Source organism: Hyperolius riggenbachi, chromosome 1 (genome assembly GCF_040937935.1).
Source record: "Hyperolius riggenbachi isolate aHypRig1 chromosome 1, aHypRig1.pri, whole genome shotgun sequence".
NCBI lineage: Eukaryota > Metazoa > Chordata > Amphibia > Anura > Hyperoliidae > Hyperolius > Hyperolius riggenbachi.
The window spans coordinates 321,941,894-321,966,437 of NC_090646.1; the positions used below are offsets into that span (position 1 = coordinate 321,941,894).

Here is a 24,544-nt window from a genome sequence, read left to right on the forward strand (position 1 = left end):
ATAGGTGGCATTGGCTATTACTTATGGTGGGTCTCAATGTTAATGATTTATGTTTAAACCCTACAAGGCATTGTTTTTTGCATAAGGGGAACAATGGGGTATGTGGCCCTTTAAGAAGTAGTGGGGTGTTGCAACATGCTTCTGTATATAAAATAGACCTGGCGAATAGTATTTACTGTTATATAACTTGTCCTTTATGAGCGAAGATGAGTGAAACCTGAGAATCATGGCGCATTTTATATATTTCACATATCTGCAACATTGTAGATTCCCACGCAGACCCCCGGGCTACAACATGGAGGCGCCCAGGATGAGGACACACGCGGCGAGCGATGGTTAGTCCACAGGAGGAGCGTGGGACTCAAATAGCACGCTGAATCAGCATGCTCCATCCCCTGAATGAGTCATAGGGTATGATGAAACTAGTAGGGTGGAGCCTAGCCGAGACAGCACGAGGAACGGAATGAGAGGAGGCACATGTGGATGCGGGAGCCGGTGAACAACTTGCAGCATGGGGAGACCACGCAGCAGCTAGCCCGGGAGGCCGCGCGGGGTGGAACCCGCTGTAAATTTCCAAAAGCTCATATAGCTGCAAAACCACGTGAGTGCAATGTGGTCGTAGCGTTTGTAGTAGGTGAGTCGCACTTCATAACTGTGATTAACTGCTTGGTGGTGGAATATACATGAAGAAGCGCTGCGGATATTTGATTGAATTTTCTACGTATGCCAAGGGTTGTTTGGAGCTTTTTGGTGTAGAGTTCTTTGGGGTTTTTTTGACAGTTAACAACTGTACCAAAAAAAGCACTTAAAAATTGCTCTGTTCAGCGCTTTTTAGAGCGATTTGCCAATCATCCTATACTTAACATTAAGACAGAATAGTCTCACAAATGTTTCAGGACCCATTTTGCATTAAAAAAAAAAAAATCACATCGCTCTGGTGTGATTCAACCCATACAAAAGCATTATCCAAATGCTTTTCAAAGTGCTAGTGTTTTGCTCCGAAGCGCTATAGCTGTGCACCAGACCTTCATATTAAAAAAAAGTTCAGTCCCTAAGGTAACCATTTATGTATTATTATTTTTTTTTTTCATGCTAAACTTTTATTTGGGTGCTTATGGGAGAGTGTGGGAGGTTAGGAGTTAATTTTAAACTGTGTGTAGGTCTTTTTATTGAAATAAATGTATGTAGGTGTAATTTTACTATTTGGCCACAAGTTGTCCTCACATTTTCTCCCTGCCGCGTACTAATAGTACGCGAACAGGAAGTAATGTGTGCATGTGTAATTCAGTTTGTTACAATGACCGCGGCATCTCATTGATGTTGGTGACCATTGACATAGGGACCTTAATCAACAAATGGGAACGGTGTTCCCATTCATTTATCTCCTGTCTAACAATCGTCGGGGAGAATGCGCATGGGAGCCGTATATATCTACGCCCCTGGGATGGGAACAGTCTTCCCGTGAGCCGTAGATATACTAGTGGCTAGTGGTTAAAGCGAACCTTAAGTCAAAAAAAAAAAAATGAGTTTTACTCACCCGGGGCTTCCAATATCCCCCTGCAGCTGTCCGGTGCCCTCGCCGTGTCCCTCCGATCCTCCCGTCCCCGCCGGCAGCCACTTCCGGTTTCGCTGTCAGGGGCCGACAGGCTGGGACCGCAAGTAATTCTTCGCGATCCCAGCCACAATAGCGCCCCCTATGCTGCTATGTGCTATATGCTATAGCAGCATAGAGGGTGACATTGTGGCTGGGAATGCAAAGAATCACTTGCGTTCCCAGCCTGTCGGCTCCTGACGGCGAAACCGGAAGTGGCTGCCGGCGGGGACAGGAGGATCGGAGGGACACGGCGAGGGCACCGGACAGCTGCAGGGGGCTATTGGACGCCCCAGTTGAGTAAAACTTTTTTTTTTTGACTTAAGATTCGCTTTAAGGTAGGCTTACATTATGCAATTTTTAAATATATTAACTAAATCATTGACTGCAGAAAAAATATATTATAAACTAGGACATCCCAATTAATACTTAAACAAATAAAAGACAGTACAAAGCTAGCGGATGCAGTGGTGTGTTCAATACTGGATGAGAAATAGTCACCTCAAAATTCCCTTACTGCAAAAGTAGTTGACTGGAAGCAGGAAGCTTGTATCTTTTTTGAACACTTGCATCTGATCAAGTGATTACATGCATGTAGTGGCTAATGTGCACAAAGTAAAAATGTGAAATGTTTGCTAAAATCTTTAGGCTGCATTGAGTTGGTCTGCGGGAAACTTTTCTTCTTTTAGCAAAAGAATTTGTTACAACACTCTCCCTCTCCCATCTAAAACTAAAATACAAGTTCTGGTTGGAGTGGAGCTTTAAAAATGGATGCCCCCTGCTCACGGATGTCAGACAAGTGAGACAGCAGCTCCGTATGTATAGCCCAAGAAGCGACTTATAAAGCGGCCAATATACAGAAAAATTACCTCCAGAGATGCTGGAAACCCCGATGGACACGGACGCTTCCAAGAAAAAGAAGAAAACGCCACCTAAACCCCAGAAATTGCCAGAGATATTCGCTGGTCTACCTGAGCGGGCTGGGAACAAAGATGGCGCCGGCTCCCGATTCGGCGTGAACAGCAGCAGACCCGACTCGCTTCCCCAGACCACCCAGAAATCAGAGCAAGCAAGAAGACAGCACTCCTCACCAGAAAGCACATCGCCATCATCCCACAGCCCCGTCAAATCAAGTCAGCGGCTAGGTGAAGCAGAAGATCAGGTAGGCCTGTCTGCCATTATGGACCCGCCCTCCTCTACCCCTACTCTTAGCGTCCAGCACTTTTCAGCCTCTGACCAGGCAATAACCCAATCTTACATGAAAGAATTGATGCTAGCTATGAAAACATCTCTCACTTTGGAAAGCTCTGGTATTACAAGCAATTTGCAGCATTTTATAGACTCACTGGGAGAGAGAATCGCCACAGTAGAAAACAGTGTGGCTGCTCTCACCGCAGAACACAACAAAGCTGTGGACTGTCTGGAAGATAACCAAAATGATATTTCCTGGCTTAAGTTAAAGAGAACCCGAGGTGTGTTTAAAGAATGGTATCTGCATACAGAGGCTGGATCTGCCTATACAGCCCAGCCTCTGTTGCTATCCCAAACCCCACTAAGGTCCCCCTGCACTCTGCAATCCCTCATAAATCACAGCCGTGCTGTGAGGCTGTGTTTACATCTGTAGTGTCAGTCTCAGCTGCTCCCCCGCCTCCTGCATAGCTCCGGTCCCTGCCCCCGTCCCTTCCCTCCAATCAGCAGGGAGGGAAGGGATGCAGGCGGGGACTGGAGTTCTGCAGGAGTCGGGGAGAGCAGCAGACTGACACTATAGAGATAAACACAGTCAGCTCTGACAAGCTGTTTGTCAGCAGCGTGGCTGTGATTTATGAGGGATTGCAGAGTGCAGGGGGACCTTAGGGGGGTTTGAGATAGCAACAGAGGCTGGGCTGTATAGGCAGATCCAGCCTCTGTATGCAGATAATATTCTTCAAACCCACCTCGGGTTCTCTTTAAAGGCAGCAGATCTCGAAGATCGGAATAGACACTGTAACCTCAAAAATTTAGGGGAATTGAGGAATCTGTAACACAAAACCAGCTAAGAGTGTATCACCAAACTTACAAAGGCAACTCTCCCACAAATCTCTGATATAGAACTGGCGATAGAAAAAGTGCATAGACTCCCCAAACCAACCAAACTTCCTGACTCCGCTACTCGTGATATCTGCTGTTTTCAGCTCTACACCACAAAAAAACACCTGCTTCACGCCATCAGATCTAATGGTTCACTTCCTGACCCGTTCAACCACATAACTCTTCATACAGATCTATCCCAGGCTACTTTAGCCAAACTTAACGAACTTCATCAGATTACAAAAATCTTGAGAGATAACAGCATTTAGTACAAATGGGGTTACCCCACCAAACTGCTAATCTCCAGAGCAGGGCGCATGATTGCTGTATCAGCCACAACTGATGGGTTTAAGCTATTACGCACTTGGGGAATCCACCCAACATCTCACCCAGAAGGTAAGCAAAAATCTACAGCGGTCTCCAAACTTACTCAGGATTGGCAACAAGTATAAGGGCTTCTGTAACGGCACTTCGAACCTCGAACCAAATGGGGTGGAGGTCTCACGAAGTTGTGATCTCTTGTCCCCGCTCCCAGACTGGAGCCCGCATGTGTAGGGTATCTATGCTGTTATGTTTAACTTTAATGTTACTGGTTTCGCCATGGTTAAGTTACTCTTTCGACTCCTACAATACTTACAAAAGGATTGACCTGCCCTCCCTACATTTTCCTCTTCCCATTCCCTCAATCTCTCTATTTCAAAGATCATTACGGTCACTTCCAAAACACTGGTCTCGGACTCCGTATTGCCAGAGTTACTCTGTTATATTGTTTTTATGGTTCCATGTCACTTAAAATTACCTCTATTAATACCAAAGGTCTTAATGTTCCGGTTAAGAGACACGCGGTATGGAAAGAAGCATTGAGAATCAAAACGGACATATTTATTCAAGAATACAATTTCAAAGAAGGAGCAACCCCTAAATGTGGTCACCCTGATTACCCCACGATAATATTCAGCAACTTCAATAAGAAAAGGGGAGTGTTTACAACCTTTCATAAGAATCTTAATGTGACATTGCATTCGTCTGAATCAGATCCTCAGGGCAGGTTTGTCCTAATCACCTGCTCTATCGACAACTCCCCAATGGCTCTCCTTAATATTTATGCGCCTACTGAAGGTCAACATAAATTGCTTCGAAGTATGATCAACAAAGCACGGAAAATCCAAAAAGGTAATCTGATAATAGGAGGGGACTTCAATATGATAATTGATCTAGATACTTCTAATCCTAAAAGGAAACCCTACAAATCCCTTGCTTCCCTTCTCCACAAGGAAGATCTATATGACTTCTGGAGAGCTATCCACAGTGAAGAATGATTTCACTTTCTTTTCATCAATACATAAAACATATACTAGGATTTATTTTCTTCCTCACTGACAGAAATATTTTCCAAAAGATCTCTAAAGCCTCTACTCATGAAATATCGTGGTCAGACCACGCTCCGATTAGTATAAATATCCATCTGGCAGAAGCTCAAAACAGACAATTGCTGGAGGCTAAACTCATCCCTATTACTAGACCCTATCAATGCTGGCAAAATTCAAGCTCATATTCAAGAGTATTTTTAGTGGAACTCTGCAGATGAAGTTGGAATGAGCACGGTGTGGCTAGCCCATAAAGCTTATATTAGCGGGCATCTCATACAGATGGGATCTATTAGGGGAAAAAAAAACAAAAAGCCCATTTAGAAAATGTTCTAGATGAGATTACAAAACAGAAAACGAGAATATAACTTCCCCCTCCCAAACTACAGTTAAACTATTTTTTAAGACAAAATCTCAGACAACTGCTTGCTTCGGATTATGAATTTCATCTTTCTAGACTCAAACTTCGCCATTACCATTAAAGCAACAAAGCTAGCCCATTATTAGCCAAAATTATAAAGCATAGACAAAAAAAAAATTCTAAAATTCCTAAAATAATTCACCCATTCTCTAAAAAAATTATGAACTACTTTGGCCTTTTGGATGTATAGTATAAGTCCAAAAGGCCGCATGTGCGCTCCCGCGGCCGATCACGCGCATTCCCACCCGCGGTTCGTTAGCCAGGGAATCAATGAATCGGGACATGATGCCCGATCATTGATCCCTTTCCCCGGCAGAAAAAGCAATGGCTTCTCTCGGAAGCCTCGCTCTTTCTGCCTCTTACGTCCCCCCTACGTCCCTCTAAGCGTACGTTACACTTTAAGTGACGTCTTGTAAACAAACTCATTGTTGCCATCTTGTGGCCAAATAGTAAAACTACATCTACAGTACAATTACAAAAAAAATAAAAATAAACACATATTTACATAAAAAAATGACTATTTACATACCACCCTCCCAAAAATACCCAAATAAAATGTTAAAAAAACAACCAAACATTACAATAAAAAAACGTAAATATTTACCTAAGGGTCTAGACTTTTTAAATATCCACGTAAAGGGGGCGTGACTAGAAGGTGCAGACGTGCTAGGGAAAAGCTCCCGCTCTAGATGAAAAAAAAAAGCTATCCTAACCCTCTTAATCCTGCTGCAAAACACTGCACATTGGTAGAGGTCAGTCCCCTGACTTCTCTAAAGCTGTCGATGACCAACCAAGTATGACACGGAGGGGTTCAGAAGCGGCTGCAAAGCTCCGCAAGTTCAGGCACGAGAACCAAGATGGCGACGAGTCATTCGAAGACTAAATGCCGCCACCCTCCCTAAAACAAACTGCACTTACCGCAATTAACACTAAGCTGGAAGAGGTGAAGTCGGACGTTTCCTTATTTCGGGCTGATATGCACATCATGCGTGGCAGGATCACAGAGGCGGAAAGCAGGATCAGCCATGTTGAGGACAAACTCCGGCCTATACAGAAGGAGGTACCTCAGACGCAACGTGATGTTAAAATACTCCGTGAGCGCCAGGAGGACATGAAAAATAGAAACCGCAGGTCGAACATACGTATAGTGGGCCTACCGGAAAAAGCAGGAGGCACTGCTTCTGAACCATTTGCTGAAAACCTCCTCACTGAGCTCTTTGGTAGAGAAACCTTTCCTCAGTCTTCATAGTGGAGCGTGCCCACCGCGTGTCGACGAAGATTCCTCCACCAGCCCTTCCTCCACGCACTTTCATCACGAAGTTGCTAAACTTTCACGACAGGGATTCAGTTCTACGAGCAGCAAGGAACAAAGGCAAAATAAAGTACGAGAACACCCGCTTATCATTCTACCCGGATTTCTCTATAGACCTACAGAAACAGCACGCCCAGTTTACCGACGCCAAGAAACGACTAAGGGACAAGGGGTACGCTTGCTCAATGCTATACCCTGCTAAGCTCAGAGTGGTGGCAGACGGGCAAACTTTTTTACTACGCCTGAATCAGTGGTGGAATCGCTGGACGCCTTACCTGCCCCCCGCAACTCGCCTAGAAGCTCTGCGGAACGTGCCCCAGACTCTCCAGGCCTTGACTTGGCCTCACGTGACAATGAATGATTAAATCTTTCCTGCACCTTCTCTCTTTCTATTCTGTGTCAATGCAATTGCCATGCATAACCTATCTATATGACCACCATACCACCGGCTATGGCGATAGTAGACTTTCCTACAAATATTTACTGTGCAGCACTGGGATAATGTACTACAAGGGAAGGACACTGAAGGGAAATGGCAAGCTTTTAAACGTATTCTCAATCAATATTGTAGTATGTATATCCCATATGGAAACAAAATGTCTAGGAATAAAAAAAGGCCTCTATGGATGAATAGAAAGGTTAGGGATAAAATGAAGAGGAAAAAGAATGCCTATAAGGTCCTAAAACAGGAGGGGACTGAGGCTGCACTAAGCAAATATAAGGAGTGCAATAAAAATTGTGAAAAACAAATTAGGCTGGCAAAGATCGAAGCTGAAAATCAAATCGCTAGGGATATCAAATCTAACCCAAAAAAGTTTTACAAGTACATCAACTCTAAAAAAAGAAAGGTTGACTGTATAGGAATCCTAAAGGATGAGGGTGGGAACTCAATGGTGGATAACCAAGGTAAGGCAGAGTTATTAAATGCTTTCTTTGCTTCTGTCTTCACAAAGGAAACAGCACTGTTGCAAATTACAGAGGCAGAAGAGTCTCAATCTTCTAACTGTAATATTAAATACTTAACGCAGGAAGAAGTAAAGGCAAGACTAAATAAATTAAAAATAGACAAGGCACCTGGCCCGGATGGCATGCATCCTCGGGTCCTAAGAGAATTAAGTTCAGTTATAGCTAAGCCCCTTTATCTTATCTTTTGTGACTCTCTTGCAACTAGCAGAGTCCCAGTGGATTGGCGTACAGCCCACGTTTTCCCATTATTTAAGAAGGGCAAAAAATCTGATCCAGGAAATTATAGACCTGTAAGCTTAACATCAGTTATATGCAAACTATTTGAGGGGTTACTAAGAGATACTATACATGACTTCATAGTAGAAAATAATCTTATTTCTCAGCATCAACATGGGTTTACTAAAGACAGGTCCTGTTTGACTAACATGCTCAGCTTTTATGAGGTAGTGAATGCTAATATGGATATTGGGAATGCTGTAGATGTGATATACTTGGACTTTGCAAAGGCCTTCGACACTGTTCCCCACAGAAGTCTGGTGCAAAAGTTGAGGATGCAAGGACTGGGGAAGAGTTTGTGTGCATGGATAGGGAACTGGCTAATGGACAGAAAACAAAGAGTTGTGGTCAGTGGATCGTACTCAAAATGGAAGACTGTTAGCAGTGGGGTCCCACAGGGGTCTGTACTGGGTCCAGTGCTCTTCAATTTATTTATTAATGACCTAGTAGATGCAGTAGTGAGTAATGTTGCTATTTTTGCAGATGATACAAAATTGTGCAGAATCATCAACTCTCAGGAAGATAGTGTCATATTGCAACAGGATCTGGATAGGATGGCTATATGGGCACATACATGGCAGATGAAATTAAATGTTGACAAATGTAAAGTCATGCATTTTGGTCGTACCAATGGTCTAGCACCATACAAAATAAATGGGATACAGTTGGGAACATCAAACTTGGAGAAGGACTTAGGAGTACTCATCGACAACAAGTTAAATAATCATACTCAATGCCAAGCCGCTGCAGCTAAAGCTAACAAAATTTTGGGATGCATTAAAAGGGAAATAAAAACTCGAGATGTTAGCATAATATTGCCCCTGTTTAACTCTCTAGTAAGGCCACATCTGGAATATGGAATTCAGTTCTGGGCACCACATTACAAAAAAGATATTGCAGTTTTAGAGCAGGTGCAGAGACGAGCTACAAAATTGATACGTGGGATGGAAGGTCTCGCTTACCAAGAAAGGTTAGATAAACTGGGTTTATTTAGTCTAGAGAAAAGACGCCTTAGAGGAGATCTAATTAACACGTATAAATACATCAGAGGGCAATATAATAGCTTGGCGGATGAGCTTTTTGTCCCTAGGCCTTCTCAAAGGACTAGAGGACATGAGCTGCGCATGGAGGAAAAACGTTTTAGCCATTTATTTAGGAAAGGGTTCTTTACAGTAAGAGTGATTAAGATGTGGAATGCATTGCCACAGGAAGTCGTTATGGCAAACTCTATACCTGCATTTAAAGGGGGCTTAGATGCTTTCCTTGCGTTGAAAGACATCCATGGCTACAATTACTAGGTTATGCCTAATGATGCTGATCCAGGGATTTTATCTGATTGCCATCTGGAGTCGGGAAGGAATTTTTCCCTTTAAGGGCTAATTGGACTATGCCTTGTGGGGTTTTTTTCGCCTTCCTCTGGATCAACAGGGATATGTGAGGTAGCAGGCTGGTGTTGTACTTTGTACTGGTTGAACTCGATGGACGTATGTCTTTTTTCAACCAAAATAACTATGTAACTATGTACTATGGACAGCCCTACGCTATCAGGCACAAAAGTCCCTAAGGATCCTTGAAGATGTAGCACGCACACTATAATTTGTTAGGCATGTCTAATTATACTAGGCCCATCTACAATTAGTTCGGGTCTTATCTCACAAAAGGTCCATATGCCTTTAAATGTCTTTTGCAATGCACAGCTATGCATCTCGGGAACTGTGCCCTTGCAGCACCCTATATAGGATATATGCTGCAAGGCAATGCTTTGTGAGATCTGTTAATCATGTTATCACTAAGATCATCTATTGGCTATGTACAGTATATACTCTCCCTTTGTATTTGCCTGTGTTCCTTTTCCCCCCATGTCTAGCCTATCCCAGCCAAGCCTATACCTCGGAGGAGTTATACATCTCCTCCCCGTCACTGGGCACTCCTTTATCCCTCCTTCCCTCTCCCCATCTCTTCTCTTTGGATCCAATATGATCGTTGCAAATCGATGGTGATATGTCTTATATCAGATGCGTAAACGTAATGTTACTAATATACACTGTTAGAGCGGGAGGACACGGAAATAGGAGCTGGGCCTCTTTGCGGGGCTGTCTCCCTTTTCCCTGTCACCTCTTCCCTCCATCTTGAGGGGATTTTTTCTTTTGCAGTACTACAGTACTGTTATTTGTCACTTGACTCTTTCTGAGCAGGTGAGCTGTACATCGGATTCCGGCTGTTCTGACCGGGATCCGGTACAGTCTTGGTACACCTCAGGACTTTTCTGTGTAGCCGCAGCAGCCTGGGTTATACCTTTAAGGGCTGCGGTTAGCTATTTTGCTGTTGTTTTGGGTACAAGGGTCTACCTTGTTTATGACAGATCAGGGTGGGAATAGGGAGTTAGGAGGTTTTGAGTTTTTTATTTTCTTTCTTGTTGTTTTCTTTATACCAAGCAAATACAGGTACTCACACTCCAATTGGTCTCTCAACTAGGGCAATACTAAATAACACATTGCATATTATGGAACATTTTATACAGTGCATACCCCAGGACAGTGCAGTCACTTGAGTTGAACTTTGTGAGCTGAAATGTTAGGGGATGAACGAGCCCATAAAGCAACAGTTGATGCTAACCTATCTCAACCGCCATAAGCCCGATGTGGTAGCCCTCCAAGAGAGACACATATCTGGAGGCAAACTCTTCTCTCTCAGACGAGGATGGATTGGTTGGTCAAACCACTCAACCTTCTCCCAGTACTTCCGAGGAGTATCTCTATTATTTAGACGATCCCTTCAATTCCAAGCCCTCCACACTAAAATTGACCAATTCGGAAGATACATTTTCATGCACTGCAGAATTAACGGAACCAAAGTTTTCATACTAAATGTTTATTTACCTCCATCCTTTAATACTTGCGTAATAAAGGAAGGCATAACCTTTAATTCACAATACCCTGGTATTTATGTCATCTGGACAGGTGACTTTAATACAGTGTGTAATCCCTTTATGGATAAATGCCCCCCTAAGCAAAATAAATCTATACCATTTGCCAATTTAATGCAAGAACTCCAATTTTGTGAAGGATGGCGCCACTTTAACCCTACACAACAAATATTCAGGAATATTGCCCTGCCTGGTATCTGATCATTCTCCCATCATGCTGTCGCTTCATTGGGGCCTCAAATCTCCCTATCAATTCTGGAAGCTTTATCCTTTTTGGTTGGATTTATTTACTACTCATGATCAAATCACTATGAACATTGACAACTTCACATGTGATCATAGAGATGAGCCCAACACTAACTTAATATGGGATACATTTAAAGCTTTTCTTCGGGGTGAACTCATTAGCGCGGTCGCCAAATGCAAAAGTGACTCTAAGAAACAAGAACTAGATCTTAAAGTTTCGGAAGCAGTTACACTTAATTATATTAGCAATCCTTCATCTGAGACCTGAGAGTCACAGGCAATGATTCAATTAATAAAACATTCTTCACCTACTACTACTCTCTATACACCAGTCAAACCCCAGCAACGCAAACAGATTCAGAAATATTTGTATCTGAAGTTAATTTACTCAGACTAACGGTTGAGCAACTATTAGAACTTGAGGCCCCAATAACGGAGGAAGAAACCATCTTAGCTATACACAGCTTTCCCAATAAAAAAGCGCGGGGAATGGATGGTATACCTATAGAGGTGTATAAAAAGTACTCAGAGAACATAGCACCAATCCTGCTTCAGACATATGAAACCGCATTCGAATTGGGAACACTCGCATTCCATGCTTGAGGCACTGATAGTGGTGCTACCTAAACTTTTTCCACTATCCGAACTTTGAATAGTAATTTGGATATTTTTTAAAATCCGAATAGACTATCCAAGCAAACTTGGATTTCCGATCTGAAATCCGGGCGGATAGTTAGTTCAGATATCCGAGCAGAAGCCAAAATCACCTTCAATGGCAAAAATCTCTTTCGAAGGTGGGGAGGGAGAGGGGGAGAGGGAGAGAGAGAGAGACCGATCTTTGAAAGGATTTTTAGCCATTTTCAGGTGACTTACGGTTTTCTATCCAGATATCCGAATCCAGCTGGATACTAGGATCGGATATCCGACCCGGATTGGAAAATTTTGAATCCAGATATCCGACTGGGATCGGACAGAGGGGTATTCGGATCCGAATTAGTTCCAGATATTGAAAAATGGTATCCAAGCAGCACTGGCCACAAGGGAACATTAACAAAAATCATAAGGGTCTCTCACTATGGTATAAATATTTAGGGGCAAGTAACTCTAATCTAATGGGTAAATTCCTCCAAGTATGGAACAGCGATTTACAATCTTCCATAGACGCTTCAACTATGGAGAAAGCTCTACAGGAACTTCGAAAACACCCACAATATATTTCTCACCTAGAAACATAAAAAGAAAATCCTGTATAAATGGTATATAACCCCCAGACTATTAGCCAATATTTCAGAGCAGAATTCTCCACTTTGTTGGAGAGGTTGCTACGAATATGGCACTTTGGTCCATATTTTGTGGGATTGCTCTTAGAACGAGGTCAGTTCATCTAATTTGTGCAGCTAGACAGCTCATTCTATCACATTGGGGGACCAATAACTTACCTTCATTTACTCAGATTAGATACACAGTAGACTTTAACCTCCTGATGGAAAAACTACTCGTTAATAGAATTTATCTGGGTACCCAAACAACCCATTTACAGATAAACTGGACCCTTATAGACTCCAATCTTACAATTCCTCCTCAGTTTCAATAAATATGAGTGATATTAAAAATGAATTGGTTTTCCACCGTAATGTGACAACCAACTTCAACTCATTTCCCCCACTCCTACCCCCTCCTGTTCCGGTCCCCTTATCCCACTGATATGGCAGGTCAAAAATGTTCCCACCAAAAATCCGTGTCAAGGAAAATAGCAGACAGGGACCCTTCTGGTGGTTTCAGTACTATGGTTCTTACCACCATTCAAGATATTGAGGATCTATAGATTTCACAGTTGATTTTGGTGGTTGTTCACTTTCCAACTTATGTTAGTTATAACTTAGGCTACCTGTTTATAAGAAGTAGCAATTGAATGCTATAGAGGTGTTTCACACCTGCTCCTTTACTAAGTGGACAATATAATCACGAACCTAACTATCAGAAGTGATGTTTGTTAATTTGGCAATTTAGGTTGTAAACAGAGTTATATATTGATATCCACTGTATGTCTCAGTTTATGATATAGCATTAAGAAACGTATGTTACTATACATATCTTGTTCTATACTGTATGCTTTTAAAATTAATAAAAAAAAAAACATTGAACGTAAATTTTTTTAAAAAAAAAATGGATGAACTATTAACCGCACTGCAGACGTGTGATTCTGGCTTAAATGGGAACCTAAACTGATGCAGAAAAACTTACCTGGGGCTTCTACCAGCACCCTGTGCCTGCGCCGGTACACAACGCTCCTGCGGTCCCCCGCCGCGGCTGAGTTTCAATTCTGCCAGTCGATGGCCATTGCACCTGCGTGGCCCTGGCCGTGTGCGTCCTCATTCGCACTCCCATCATCGTGAGAGTCCTGCACAGGCGCAGTAGAGGTTTTCTTGTACTGCACCTGCGCAGGAAGCTTCCAGCAATGGAATCGCGAATGAGGAAACGCGCAACCAGGTCCATTCACGCACAGTGGCCATCAACTGGCTCAGTCGGAAATATCAAAACTGAGCTGCGGTGGGGGACCCTAGGATTGTTGAGTACCAGCGTAGGCACAGGGCGACTACAGGGGTTGGTAGAAGCCCCATATAAGTTAAACCTTTTTTCTGCAACAGTTTAGGTTCCCTTTAAATCATACATAAAATTTGAAGGAAAAAAAAAACATGTAGGCCCCATTTACACCTAAAATAAAAAACATTTTGCGTTTTTGTGCGCTATTTTTTTCCCCCTCCCGCCTCTCCACTGCGTGTTGCGTTTTTGCAAAAAGCGCTTTTCTAAGCGGTTTTGTAATTCACTCCCTGACGCAAGTCAGGAAGTGAACTCTGACCCTGAAAAGAATAAATACAATGTATTTATTCTTAAAAACGCAAACTCTACACAAAGCGATTTTGTGAGCGTTTTGCGGTTTTCCGATACCTTCCATTATAGCAAAAAAACGCCCCAAAAATGGTACAGGCATCGTTTTGCTGAGCAGATCGGAAACGAACCGCCCAGGTGTGAACTCTCTCATAGGGAATCAATGCACAAACTCATAGGGAATCAATGCACAAATGTGCGCTTGAAAAAAGGCAGAAAACAACCCTAGTGTGAACAGGCCCGTAAAGAAGAAAAGATACATACATCGGCCCAAAGAAATCACTAAAAATCTTTGGTTTAATTTACCTGGCTCTAGCCATATATGCACGGAGCTGCTGCAGGAGACTCTCCCAATATCCAATATCCAAGCTTGGCCCTCCTACTCTTATTTTGTTCTCAATTCCTTGAAAAATGACCTGCAATTGGCTGTAAGTCTTGCCTTTGAATACAGCCTGTACATCTGTACTGACAGAAGAATTCACACCTTCTCGTCGCTCTCCTGGAAAAGGGAAAAAAAAAAGTTTGTTTTTGTTTTCTTTGTCTTTAAATACATTATCTTTGTAATCATGTATATTTATGCAAAGCTGAATGTGCCCTCCTGTGGAAAACTGGAGAAGAAGAAAAAAAAAATAGTTTAAAAAAAAAAAGGGACACTGTAGTGAGAGGAATCCAGAGGCCTTTAACATTCTTTTAAATTCCAATTGCTGGCAATTGTGCTGCAGTAGTGTCTTAATGTACAGCCCGTATGCTGCTTCCATGCACTGGCTGGGGGCTTGCTAGTGCACAGTATGGGCGTTGGAAAGGCGCCTGAGCTCAGGCCTGGCCATGCTCAGACATAAAAGTTGTTGCTCCGTGCCACCCTTCACTGTGAGCCACCCGCTGATTGGAGGTATCAAGCAGTACCTTGCCTATTGTGAAGCATGGCGGGGGGTCAATCATGCTTTGGGGCTGTTTTGCTTCTGCAGGTACAGGGAAGCTTCAGCATGTGCAAGGTACCATGAATTCTATTCAGTACCAGGAGATATTGGATGAAAATGTGAGGCAGTCCATCACAAACCTGAGGCTTGGGAGACGTTGGACATTTCTACAGGACAATGATCCCAAGCATACCTCTAAGACCACTAGAGTATGGTTGCAGATTAAAGGCTGGAACATTTTGGAGTGGCCATCGCAGTCACCAGACTTAAATCCGATTTAGAACCTCTGGTGGGACTTAAAGAAAACAGTTGCAACATGCAAGCCTAAGAATGTGACTGAACTGGAGGCTTTTGCCCATGAAGAATGAGCTAAAATACCCGTAGATCGTTGCAAGACACTTGTGTCAAGCTATGCTTCACGTTTAAAAGCTGTTATAACTGGAAAAGGATGTTGCACTAAGTACCAAGAATGAATGTCACTTGGGGGTTGAATAAAACTGATAATGATGTGAGCATAGAAAAGACATTTGTGGTTATTTCATTATAAATGTTATATTTGTCTGACTTACAAGTGCCTCTGATTTAATTGTAAACAAGATGACTGAAATGATCAAAATCAATGTCAAACTGGCCAAAACACTCCATTTCAGTGGGGGTTGAATAATTTTGACAACTGTAAGTTGTGTTATGAAGAATCTGATCAAAAGTAGTCTCATTGGTATTAGTAGACATGTATATAGTAGCTGTGTAAAACTTGCAGTAATTTTCTTGAAAAAAATAACAAAAAAGATAGAACTTCTTGCTAACATCTTAACAGAACTTAATGTTGAAAAAATAATAAAGTAAATCACCAGAATAATAAGCATATTAACCATTTGTCCTCTCTTCAGCATCTAGAACCACGTGTGGGAAGGTAGCTTCTGTCTTGTAGCGGAGTAGGTGTCTTTCGGGAGAGATTCAGTCTGGATGTCTCTGAATAGCTCTCACTCGACCTATGTTTATACCCATGGACCCAATATGGCTACCACATTTGGAATTTCCCTCAATCTCTGGCTCTGATTGGCTGACATTTCTGTGCATCAATTCTTTATCATGTTTTGAATACCTAAGTCATAATATTTTGTTTATAAATTATGTAACAACTTATCTATGGGAATTAATGTAGTTTAGGATGTTTACACATGCTGAAATTTGCTTATCAGTTCAATTTTGACGCAGTTGTTTAAAAATAGACGTCACCAGCCATCTTGTCTGCTGATTTGACTTATTTGCCCAAGACATTGGGACCTTAAATATTAAACAATGTCATTCATGACGCATTTCTAATAATGTGTCCTTCTGCCAATTACTTTGGAGTGTGCCTGTCCTTTTTCAAACATGAAATCGGCCATGTTAACCCAGAAAATCTGTGAATTACAGATAAAGTAATTAAATGCTTATTGACGTACACAGGGCTTCTAATATACTAATTTAAATGTAGAGCTTATTAAATAATTCTCCTTAAAACAATTAATCATGTAAGATATAATTGCATATTAAAGAGAACCCGAGGTGGGTTTTAAGAAACCCCCATAAATTAAACCGCCGTGCTAGAGACATGCAGCGTGTCGCTAGCAAGCTGTTTACATTCACTCTCCGCAGCTCCCCTGCCTCCTCTATAGTGCCACCCCCCGTCTGCGTCCCTTCCCTCCCCACTGGAGTAAAGGGACGCAGGCTGGGAGCGGCGCTAAAGAGAAGGCAAAGGAGCATCGGAGAGTGACAGTGTGAATGTAAACAGCTTGCTAGCGACATGCTGCGTGTCGCTAGCACTGCGTTTTTATTTATGGGGACAGCAGAGCACAGGAGGGTCCTGGGGGGACGCTGTATAGTAACTGAGGCTGGTGATTATATGCACAACCAGCCTCTGTGTGCTAATAGGTTTCTTAACCTTCCTGGCGGTAAGCCGCGCAGGAGGTTTTCTCAGGCCCTGCTGGGCCGATTTGCACAATTATTTTTTTGCTGCACGCAGCTAGCACTTTGCTAGCTGCGTGAGCACACCGATCGCCGCCGCCCCGCGCCGATTTGCCGCTATCCGCGTCGCCGCAGAGCCCCCCCCGACCCCTGCGCTGCCTGGCCTATCAGCGCCGGGCAGCGCTGAGGGGTGGATCGGGACTCCCTTAGACGTCATGACGTCGGTGACGTCATCCCGCCCCGTCGCCATGGCGACAGGGAAGCCCTCCAGGAAATCCCGTTCTTTGAACGGGATTTCCGATCGAAGAGGGTAGGGGGATGCCGCTGCACAGCGGCTATCATGTAGCGAGCCCCAGGCTCGCTACATGTTTTTAAAAAAAAAAAGAAAAGAAAAACGGCTGCGCTGCCCCCTGGCGGTTTTTAATAGACCGCCAGGAGGGTTAAAACCCACCTCACTAATCATTTTCCATATTAATTTTATGAAGATAAAAACTGCCAGGTGGCATTTCCTCAAATATGGGACAACCTTCCAATGTTTATTGTTGACATTCCAGAATATTTAAGAAGACCCAAACATAACTCAAACATCTAAATTGTGTTTCAAACTCTCACTGGCAGAAACCAGCATTTAAATGTATTTCAAAGTAATAAATTATATGTAAATTATAGGGTTTAACAATAATTCTCTCTGTCGCTCTGCAATATAAGATGGGAATAGCGCTTCTAAAAGGACAACTGTAGTGAGAGGTATATGGAGGCTGCCATATTTATTTCCTTTTAAGCAATACCAGTTGCCTTGCAGTCCTGCTGATCTCTTTGGCTGCAGTAGTGTTCCGAATCACACCAAAAACGAGCATGCAGCGAGTCTTGTCAGATCTGACAAAAATGACAGAAACCTGCTGCATGCTTGTTCAGGGTCTATGGCTAAAAGGCTTAAAGGGACTCCGAGCTCACCCAAAAAAAGAAAGTTGTACTCACCAGGGGCTTTCTCCAGCCCAGTGCTGGTCGGGAGGTCCCACGCCGGCGTCCTGGCTCCTCTCCTTCTCCCCGCTCCGGAATGGCTGACAGGCCGCAGCCTGGGCGACACTCGGCAGAGTGTCGGGCTGCTCCTTCCGCGTATGACGCGGCTGACGTCACACGCCGGCCGCCCCGCGTCATCACGGCGGCCAGGGTGAAAGTACTGCGCATGCGCGCTTTAATCGCGCACGCGCAGTACTTTCACGCCGGCCGCTGTGATGACGCGAGGCGGCCGGCGTGTGACGTCAGCCGCGTCATACGCGGAAGGAGCAGCCCAACACTCTGCCGAGTGTCGCCCGGGCTGCGGCCTGTCAGCCATTCCGGAGCGGGGAGAAGGAGAGGAGCCAGGACGCCGGCGTGGGACCTCCCGACCAGCACTGGGCTGGAGCAAGCCCCTGGTGAGTACAACTTTCTTTTTTTGGGTGAGCTCGGAGTCCCTTTAAAATGAAAAATATGGCAGCCTCCTTATACCTGTCACTACAGTTGTCCCATAAGACAGTGGCATTAAACTTCAATTTGTTTATGCTTTTCATATTTTGACTTTCTCTGGCTGGAAATATTTTTTTTTTTTGCTGGCTGTAACGACCTTGTAACAAGTACATGTCAACAATCTTCTAGCTTACAAGTTAAAATAATATTATGAAAGTTTCAAATGAAGTATGCTCCGGTCCACGTGGCGGTGATTGACAGCGCCGCTGACGTCATCGCCAGGGACCGGGAGGCAGCGGCGGCGAACGGCTGTGTGCAGAGCTGCGGCGAGGGACATGCTTGGAGCTGGACAAAGCCCCTGGTAAGTAACACTTATTTACATTTATTATGCCTTGATAACTCCTTTAAAGTGGTACCCGAACACCACAGTTTACACTGAATTGTGCATATACAAGTGACAGCTTTTCCTGCAGAAAGAACCTGCTGAATTCTGACAAGCCCATGCACGAAGGAGAGGCACATCTGGTATTGGGGGGAGGGGTCATATGGCTAACTGTACTGGGGGGAGGGAGAAGTCATCTGGCTACCCGTACGCCGGGGTGGGAGGGGGCGAGGTCATCCAGCTACCTGTATTGAGGGAGGGAGGGGGGAGAAGTCATCTGGCTACCGTTACTGCAGGGAGGGATGGGTGAAAGGGTCATCTAGCTACCTGTAGTGTGGGGGGGAGGAGAGAGATCATCTGGCTACCTGTACTGGGAAGAGGGAGGAGGGGATGTCATCTGGCTACCTGTACTGCAGGGATCGAAAGGGAAGACGTCATTTGGCTACCTGTACTGGGGAGAGGGTGAAGTTAGAGGTCATCTGGTTACCTGTACGGGCAGAGGGAGGTTGGCAGAGGTCATGCGGCTACCTGTACTGGGAAAGGGGGGTCATCTGGCTGCCTTTAAATGTACTGGGGAAAGGTCATCTGGCTACCTGTACTAGGGGGAGAGGTCATATGGCTACCTGTACTGGGGAGAGGTCATCAGGCTATCTTTACTATACTGGGGGATGGAGGTGTGTAGGGGGGGGGGAAGAGGTCATCTGGCTACCCCCTACTGTACTGGGGGGAAGGAGGTCATCTGGCTACCATTACTGTACGAGAATGGGGTGGGGGAGTTGTCATATAGCTACCTATATTGTTCGGGGGGGGGGGAGGTCATCTGGCTGCTGGGAAAAAGATGTGAATAATTTGCATGTGTGTGTGAGGGGTCTGATGGCCACGGGGTGGTTGGTGATAGTGGGCCTTGGGCGGAAAAAAGGACAAATACGGCCCTGAACTTTCTTATACACTTGATAAAATATGCATCAAAACTACATTTTTCAAGTGAGGGGACTCTGCCTGCATTTTTGAATACTGAGAATTTAACGATTTATTATAAAGTATTCAGATACATTCAGGGAACACTTCAGATGAACTGCCTTCGAGAGTAAATGTTGTTCGGCCCATGACAGAATCGCGGCTGATTGACACTACAGAGATTGACTACTGGTGCCTCCCTACATCAACAGGCCAATACAGAGGAATTGTCCATCTGGACTGTGATGCAAGTCTGTTCCAGAAGCGTCTGAAAATGTTGCAGAGCCCTCCATACTGCTTCCAATTCTGGATTGTTTGATGGCCAACATGTTACATGATGCTCCCACAGTCCATGAATTGGAACACTGTTCAAATGTGCCCCCAATCTTGAGCGCTTGCATTCGTAGTTAGGGTACCTTCCTGTTAGAAAGTTCCATAGTCTTCCCTCTGACAGATGCAGAGGATTGTTTCACCAAGCTAACGCCACCTTTACTCTGGCAAGAATAATAACGTTTCAATCCAGGGAAGAGACTTGTTGATTCCAGTTTCTTAGAATCCATAATTGTATTTGCATGGTATTGACCCAAGTCCACGGCCAAGAATGCTGAGGTCAGGTATCCCAGAAGTTTCATGGCTTTCCTTAACCACTTAAGCCTATCTGGACGAATATGTTCATCCAGATAGACTGTGCAGTTGCTGCCTCCTAAGGCGCGCGCTCCCGCACACGCTTCTGACGCCTGCCGTTAGCCCCCCGATCAATGAATGGGTATAAATTGGTATAAAAAGTATATTGTTCAAAACCCCATGTAGGAGTACATTCCACGCTTCAGCACACAGTGTTGTTCACTTTATGCATCCAAGCAACTTTCACCTCCCATTCATTCACCACTAACTTTATCACACTGAAATGTTTTTTTCCGCCACCATTTAGGCTTTCTTTAGGTCGTACATTTTGCTAAGAATTATTTTATCCTAAATCCATTTCAACAGGAAGATTAAGAAATGGGAAAAAAAATATTTCTCAGTTTTTGGCCATTATAGTTTTAAATTAACACATGCTACCATAATTAAAACCCATGTATTTTATTTGCCCATGTGTACCGGTTATTACACCGTTTACATTATGTCCCTATCACAATTTATGGCGCCAATATTTTATTTGGAAATAAAGGTGCATTTTTTCAATTTGCGTCCATCACTATTTACAAGCTTATAATAAAAAACAAAAGGCAAGATATTCATGAGGACTGCGGTTAAATGGGGCTGTCCAATGATGGATCTCTTCTTGACAAGAGAATGAGACAATGAATGGGAATATATATATATATATATATATATATATATATATATATATATATATATATCCCATTCAACGATCTAAGTCCTCTGCAGAAAAAACGAAGGCCTCTGAGTATAAAAAAAAATGGACGCAAATTGAAAAAATGCACCTTTATTTGTAAATAAAATATCGGCGCCATAAATTGTGATAGGGGCATAATTGAATCAGTGTAATAACCGGGACAAATGGGCAAATAAAATACATGGGTTTTAATTACAGTAGCATGTATTAATTTAAAACTATAATGGCCAAAAACTGAGAAATATTTTTTTTTCCCATTTCTTAATCTTCCTGTTGAAATGGATTTAGGATAAAATAATTCACGACCTAAAGAAAGCCTAAATGGTGGCGAAAAAAAAACATTTCAGTGTGATAAAGTTAGTGGCGAATGAATGGGAGGTGAAAGTTGCTTGGATGCATAAAGTGAACAACACTGTTTAATTACAGTAGCATGTATTAATTTAAAACTATAATGGCCAAAAACTGAGAAATGAATTTTTTCCCATTTCTTTCTTAACCTTCCTGTTAAAATGGGTTTAGAATAAAATAATTCTTAGCAAAATGTACGACCCAAAGAAAGCCTAAATGGTGGTGGAAAAAAAGATATAGATCATTTCCGTGTGATAAGTAGTGATAAAGGTATTGGCGAATGAATGGGAGGTGAAAGTTGCTCGGATGCATAAAGTGAACAACACTGTGGGCTGAAGTGGTTAAAGAGACTCTGAAGCGAGAATAAATCTCGCTTCAGAGGTCAGTTAGCAGGGGCATGTGTGCCTCTGCTAAAACGCCGCTATCCCGCGGCTAAACGGGGGTCCCTTCACCCCCAAATCCACCCCCGCAAAACTTGGTCGTGAAATTTTCTCTTTCTGGAGGCAGGGCTGCAGCCCTGCCTCACAGCGCGTCTATCAGACGCGCATCGCTGCCTCTCCCCCGCCCTCTCAGTGAAGGAAGACTGAGAGGGGCGGGGGAGAGGCGGAGGTACGCGTCTGATAGACGCGCATGAGGCAGGGATGCGGCGGTTAGCCCTGCCCCAATGCGGAAGCGCTCCCCGGCTGCACGGAGGGGATTTGGGGGTGAAGGGACCCCCGTTAAGCCACGGTATAGCTGCTATGAGGTCTGAAGCGAGATTTATTCTCGCTTCAGACTCTCTTTAAAGTACTCCTAAACGGGGTTTTGAACAACATACAGTACTTTTTATACCACTTGATTTCTGGTGCTGTGATTTATATCAAAGCACCATCCTCCTTCCCCTTCAGGGCCCTCTCTGTCCCTGCTCTACTTAGCCTTTAATTGTGGATGGGGAGGAAGAATCTGTTCTTCCTCTCTGTCCGTCCTTCGTCCCCCCCCCCCCACCCCGCACTCATAGCTTATAGTTCCTCATATGTGTTAATGTACACAGCGCACATGGGAGCTGCACTGTTGCAAGCTTGTGGCAATTGAGGTCAGAACAATAGTGACTAATATACACCATCATTCTGACCTAAATTACCACAAGCCAGCACCCAGCGCAGCTCCCTTGCACGCTGTGTGCAGTAACCTATGAGGAACTATAGGCTACGAGTGCAGGGGGCATAACTCCCTGCACTTTCTCCCCAACCATAATCAATGTCTGCTCAGTCGAATATTACAGCTGAGCAGAACGGGGGACACAGGGGATGCTGGAGGGGGGAGGATTGTGCTGTGACATAGAGCTAGAAATAAAACAATGTAATAAGTATACTGTTTCACAACCCGGTGAAGGGGTAAATTTGTGATTCCTGAAAGGAATCCACACACGTAAATTAGCCTAATTCTCTTATTTTCTGGTGGATAAGCTTTCTGGACAGAAGAATCAATATCAAGTTATAGATAATGAATCTAGAGGGAGTTAGAAATGATTGCTCCCAATTGATAAGCCAGCTTAGGGATTCAAAAAATTCAACAGCTAGTTTTAGATGTTAAAACTGTAAAATCGCTGGAGGCGCCCAAAATGATAAAATATTCTAAGCCAATATTCTATACATGTAATAGAAAACAGGTCCTACCTTAAAGGAGGAAGTTCACAGGAAAAAGAAAAAAAAGCATGAGACAGTGACGACACATGTTGGGCAGAGACAAGGTGTAACAGGAAGTCCAGCGGCGGCAACAGCATGGTGTGGAGAGAAGCACTCCGGGCAGTGTGTATCCACGCCAGAGCAGAGCAGAGGCACAGCCCAGTCAGAGGCAATGGGGGACAGCCTGTGTAAAAAGCTCTAAGCAGTTTTAATCATCTTGAGCATGTACGGTAAGTTAACTTTTTAAAATAAAGTTATGTATTTAAACCACTTCCCCACTGTTTTTTCCCCTTCTGGTTTAGAGCAATTTTCACATTTCAGCGCTCCTCCCTTTCATTCCTCAATAACTTTATCACTACTTATCGCAACAAAATGATCTATATCTTGTTTTTTCACCACCAATTAGTGGTACATTGTGCTAAGAATTAATTTTTTCTAAATGCATTTTAATGGGAATAAGAAAAAAAAAAGAGAAAAAAAATGATTTCTCATTTTTTGGCCATATAGTTTTAATTAAATGTGCTACCATGGATAAAAGCCACACATTTTGTTTTCTCATTTGTCCCGGTTATTACAACGTTTAAATTATGTCCCTAGTACAATGTATCGTGACATTGTCAGTAATTACAAGCCCATATTTGCAAAAATAACAGTAATATACAGTCATGACATACATATTAAAAAAAATATTTATTTTAGGGGTGTAACTAAAAATCACGGGGTCCCCCTGCAAAACTTTGGATGGGGCCCCTCCCCCTGCACACTGAATAGGGACTGTCTACAAATCTTTGTCTACAAAACTTTGTATGATTCCTTATCGGTGACTGAGCAGAAGCAGTCATTAGAACAATTGTGAAGAGAGCAGAAAGTTTCTCTCTCTCTTTGCCCTTAGTTGTCAGTCTCTCAGAACGAGATTCCCTGTGGCTTCTGGGCCCCCCTGTGACTTCATCCCTTGCATGGTCTATTGCTACGCACATATTTTTTTTTTTCATTTGGTTAACTATGGGAGGGTGGGGAGGTAAGGGGTTAATTTTAATGGTAATATAGGTTTTTTTATTAAAAGAAATGTATGTAGGTGCAATTTTAAAAATTTGGCCACAAGATGTCCCAACACTTTTATTTCTTCCTGCGCGTACTGTTAGTACGTGAACAGGAAGTAACGTGTATGTTACATTCGTTTGAACAATGACCACGGCATCTCATGGATACCGGTCATCAGTAATCACAGGCACTTAGATTGGTAAATGGGACATGTGCAAATGGCGCTGACCAGGGCTGCCTCGGCACATGGCTCCTGAAACTTTCTCTCTTTCCAGCTGGTTTTAGTAAGTTTAGGCAGTAGTTTTTAGCAATCTTTAAGCTTTTAGTAGTAGTAGTAGTTATGTTTCATGTTTAGCAAGAGTTAACAGCAGTACTAGAAGCCCTATAGTATAGTATAGTATAGTTTAGTTCAGCCTGC

General features: G+C 43.4%; 1 protein-coding gene across 2 annotated transcripts in view; it reads right to left on the reverse strand.

The window, feature by feature from the left end:
* The window catches only part of CACTIN (cactin, spliceosome C complex subunit), a 220,391-nt gene that overhangs the window by 33,184 nt on the left and 162,663 nt on the right, over nt 1–24,544 (reverse strand). For both annotated transcript variants that reach the window (XM_068233847.1, XM_068233846.1), the window contains exon 9: nt 14,368–14,560. In XM_068233847.1, coding sequence (XP_068089948.1) covers nt 14,368–14,560 — 193 coding nt within the window. The remainder of the gene's footprint in view (nt 1–14,367; nt 14,561–24,544) is intronic.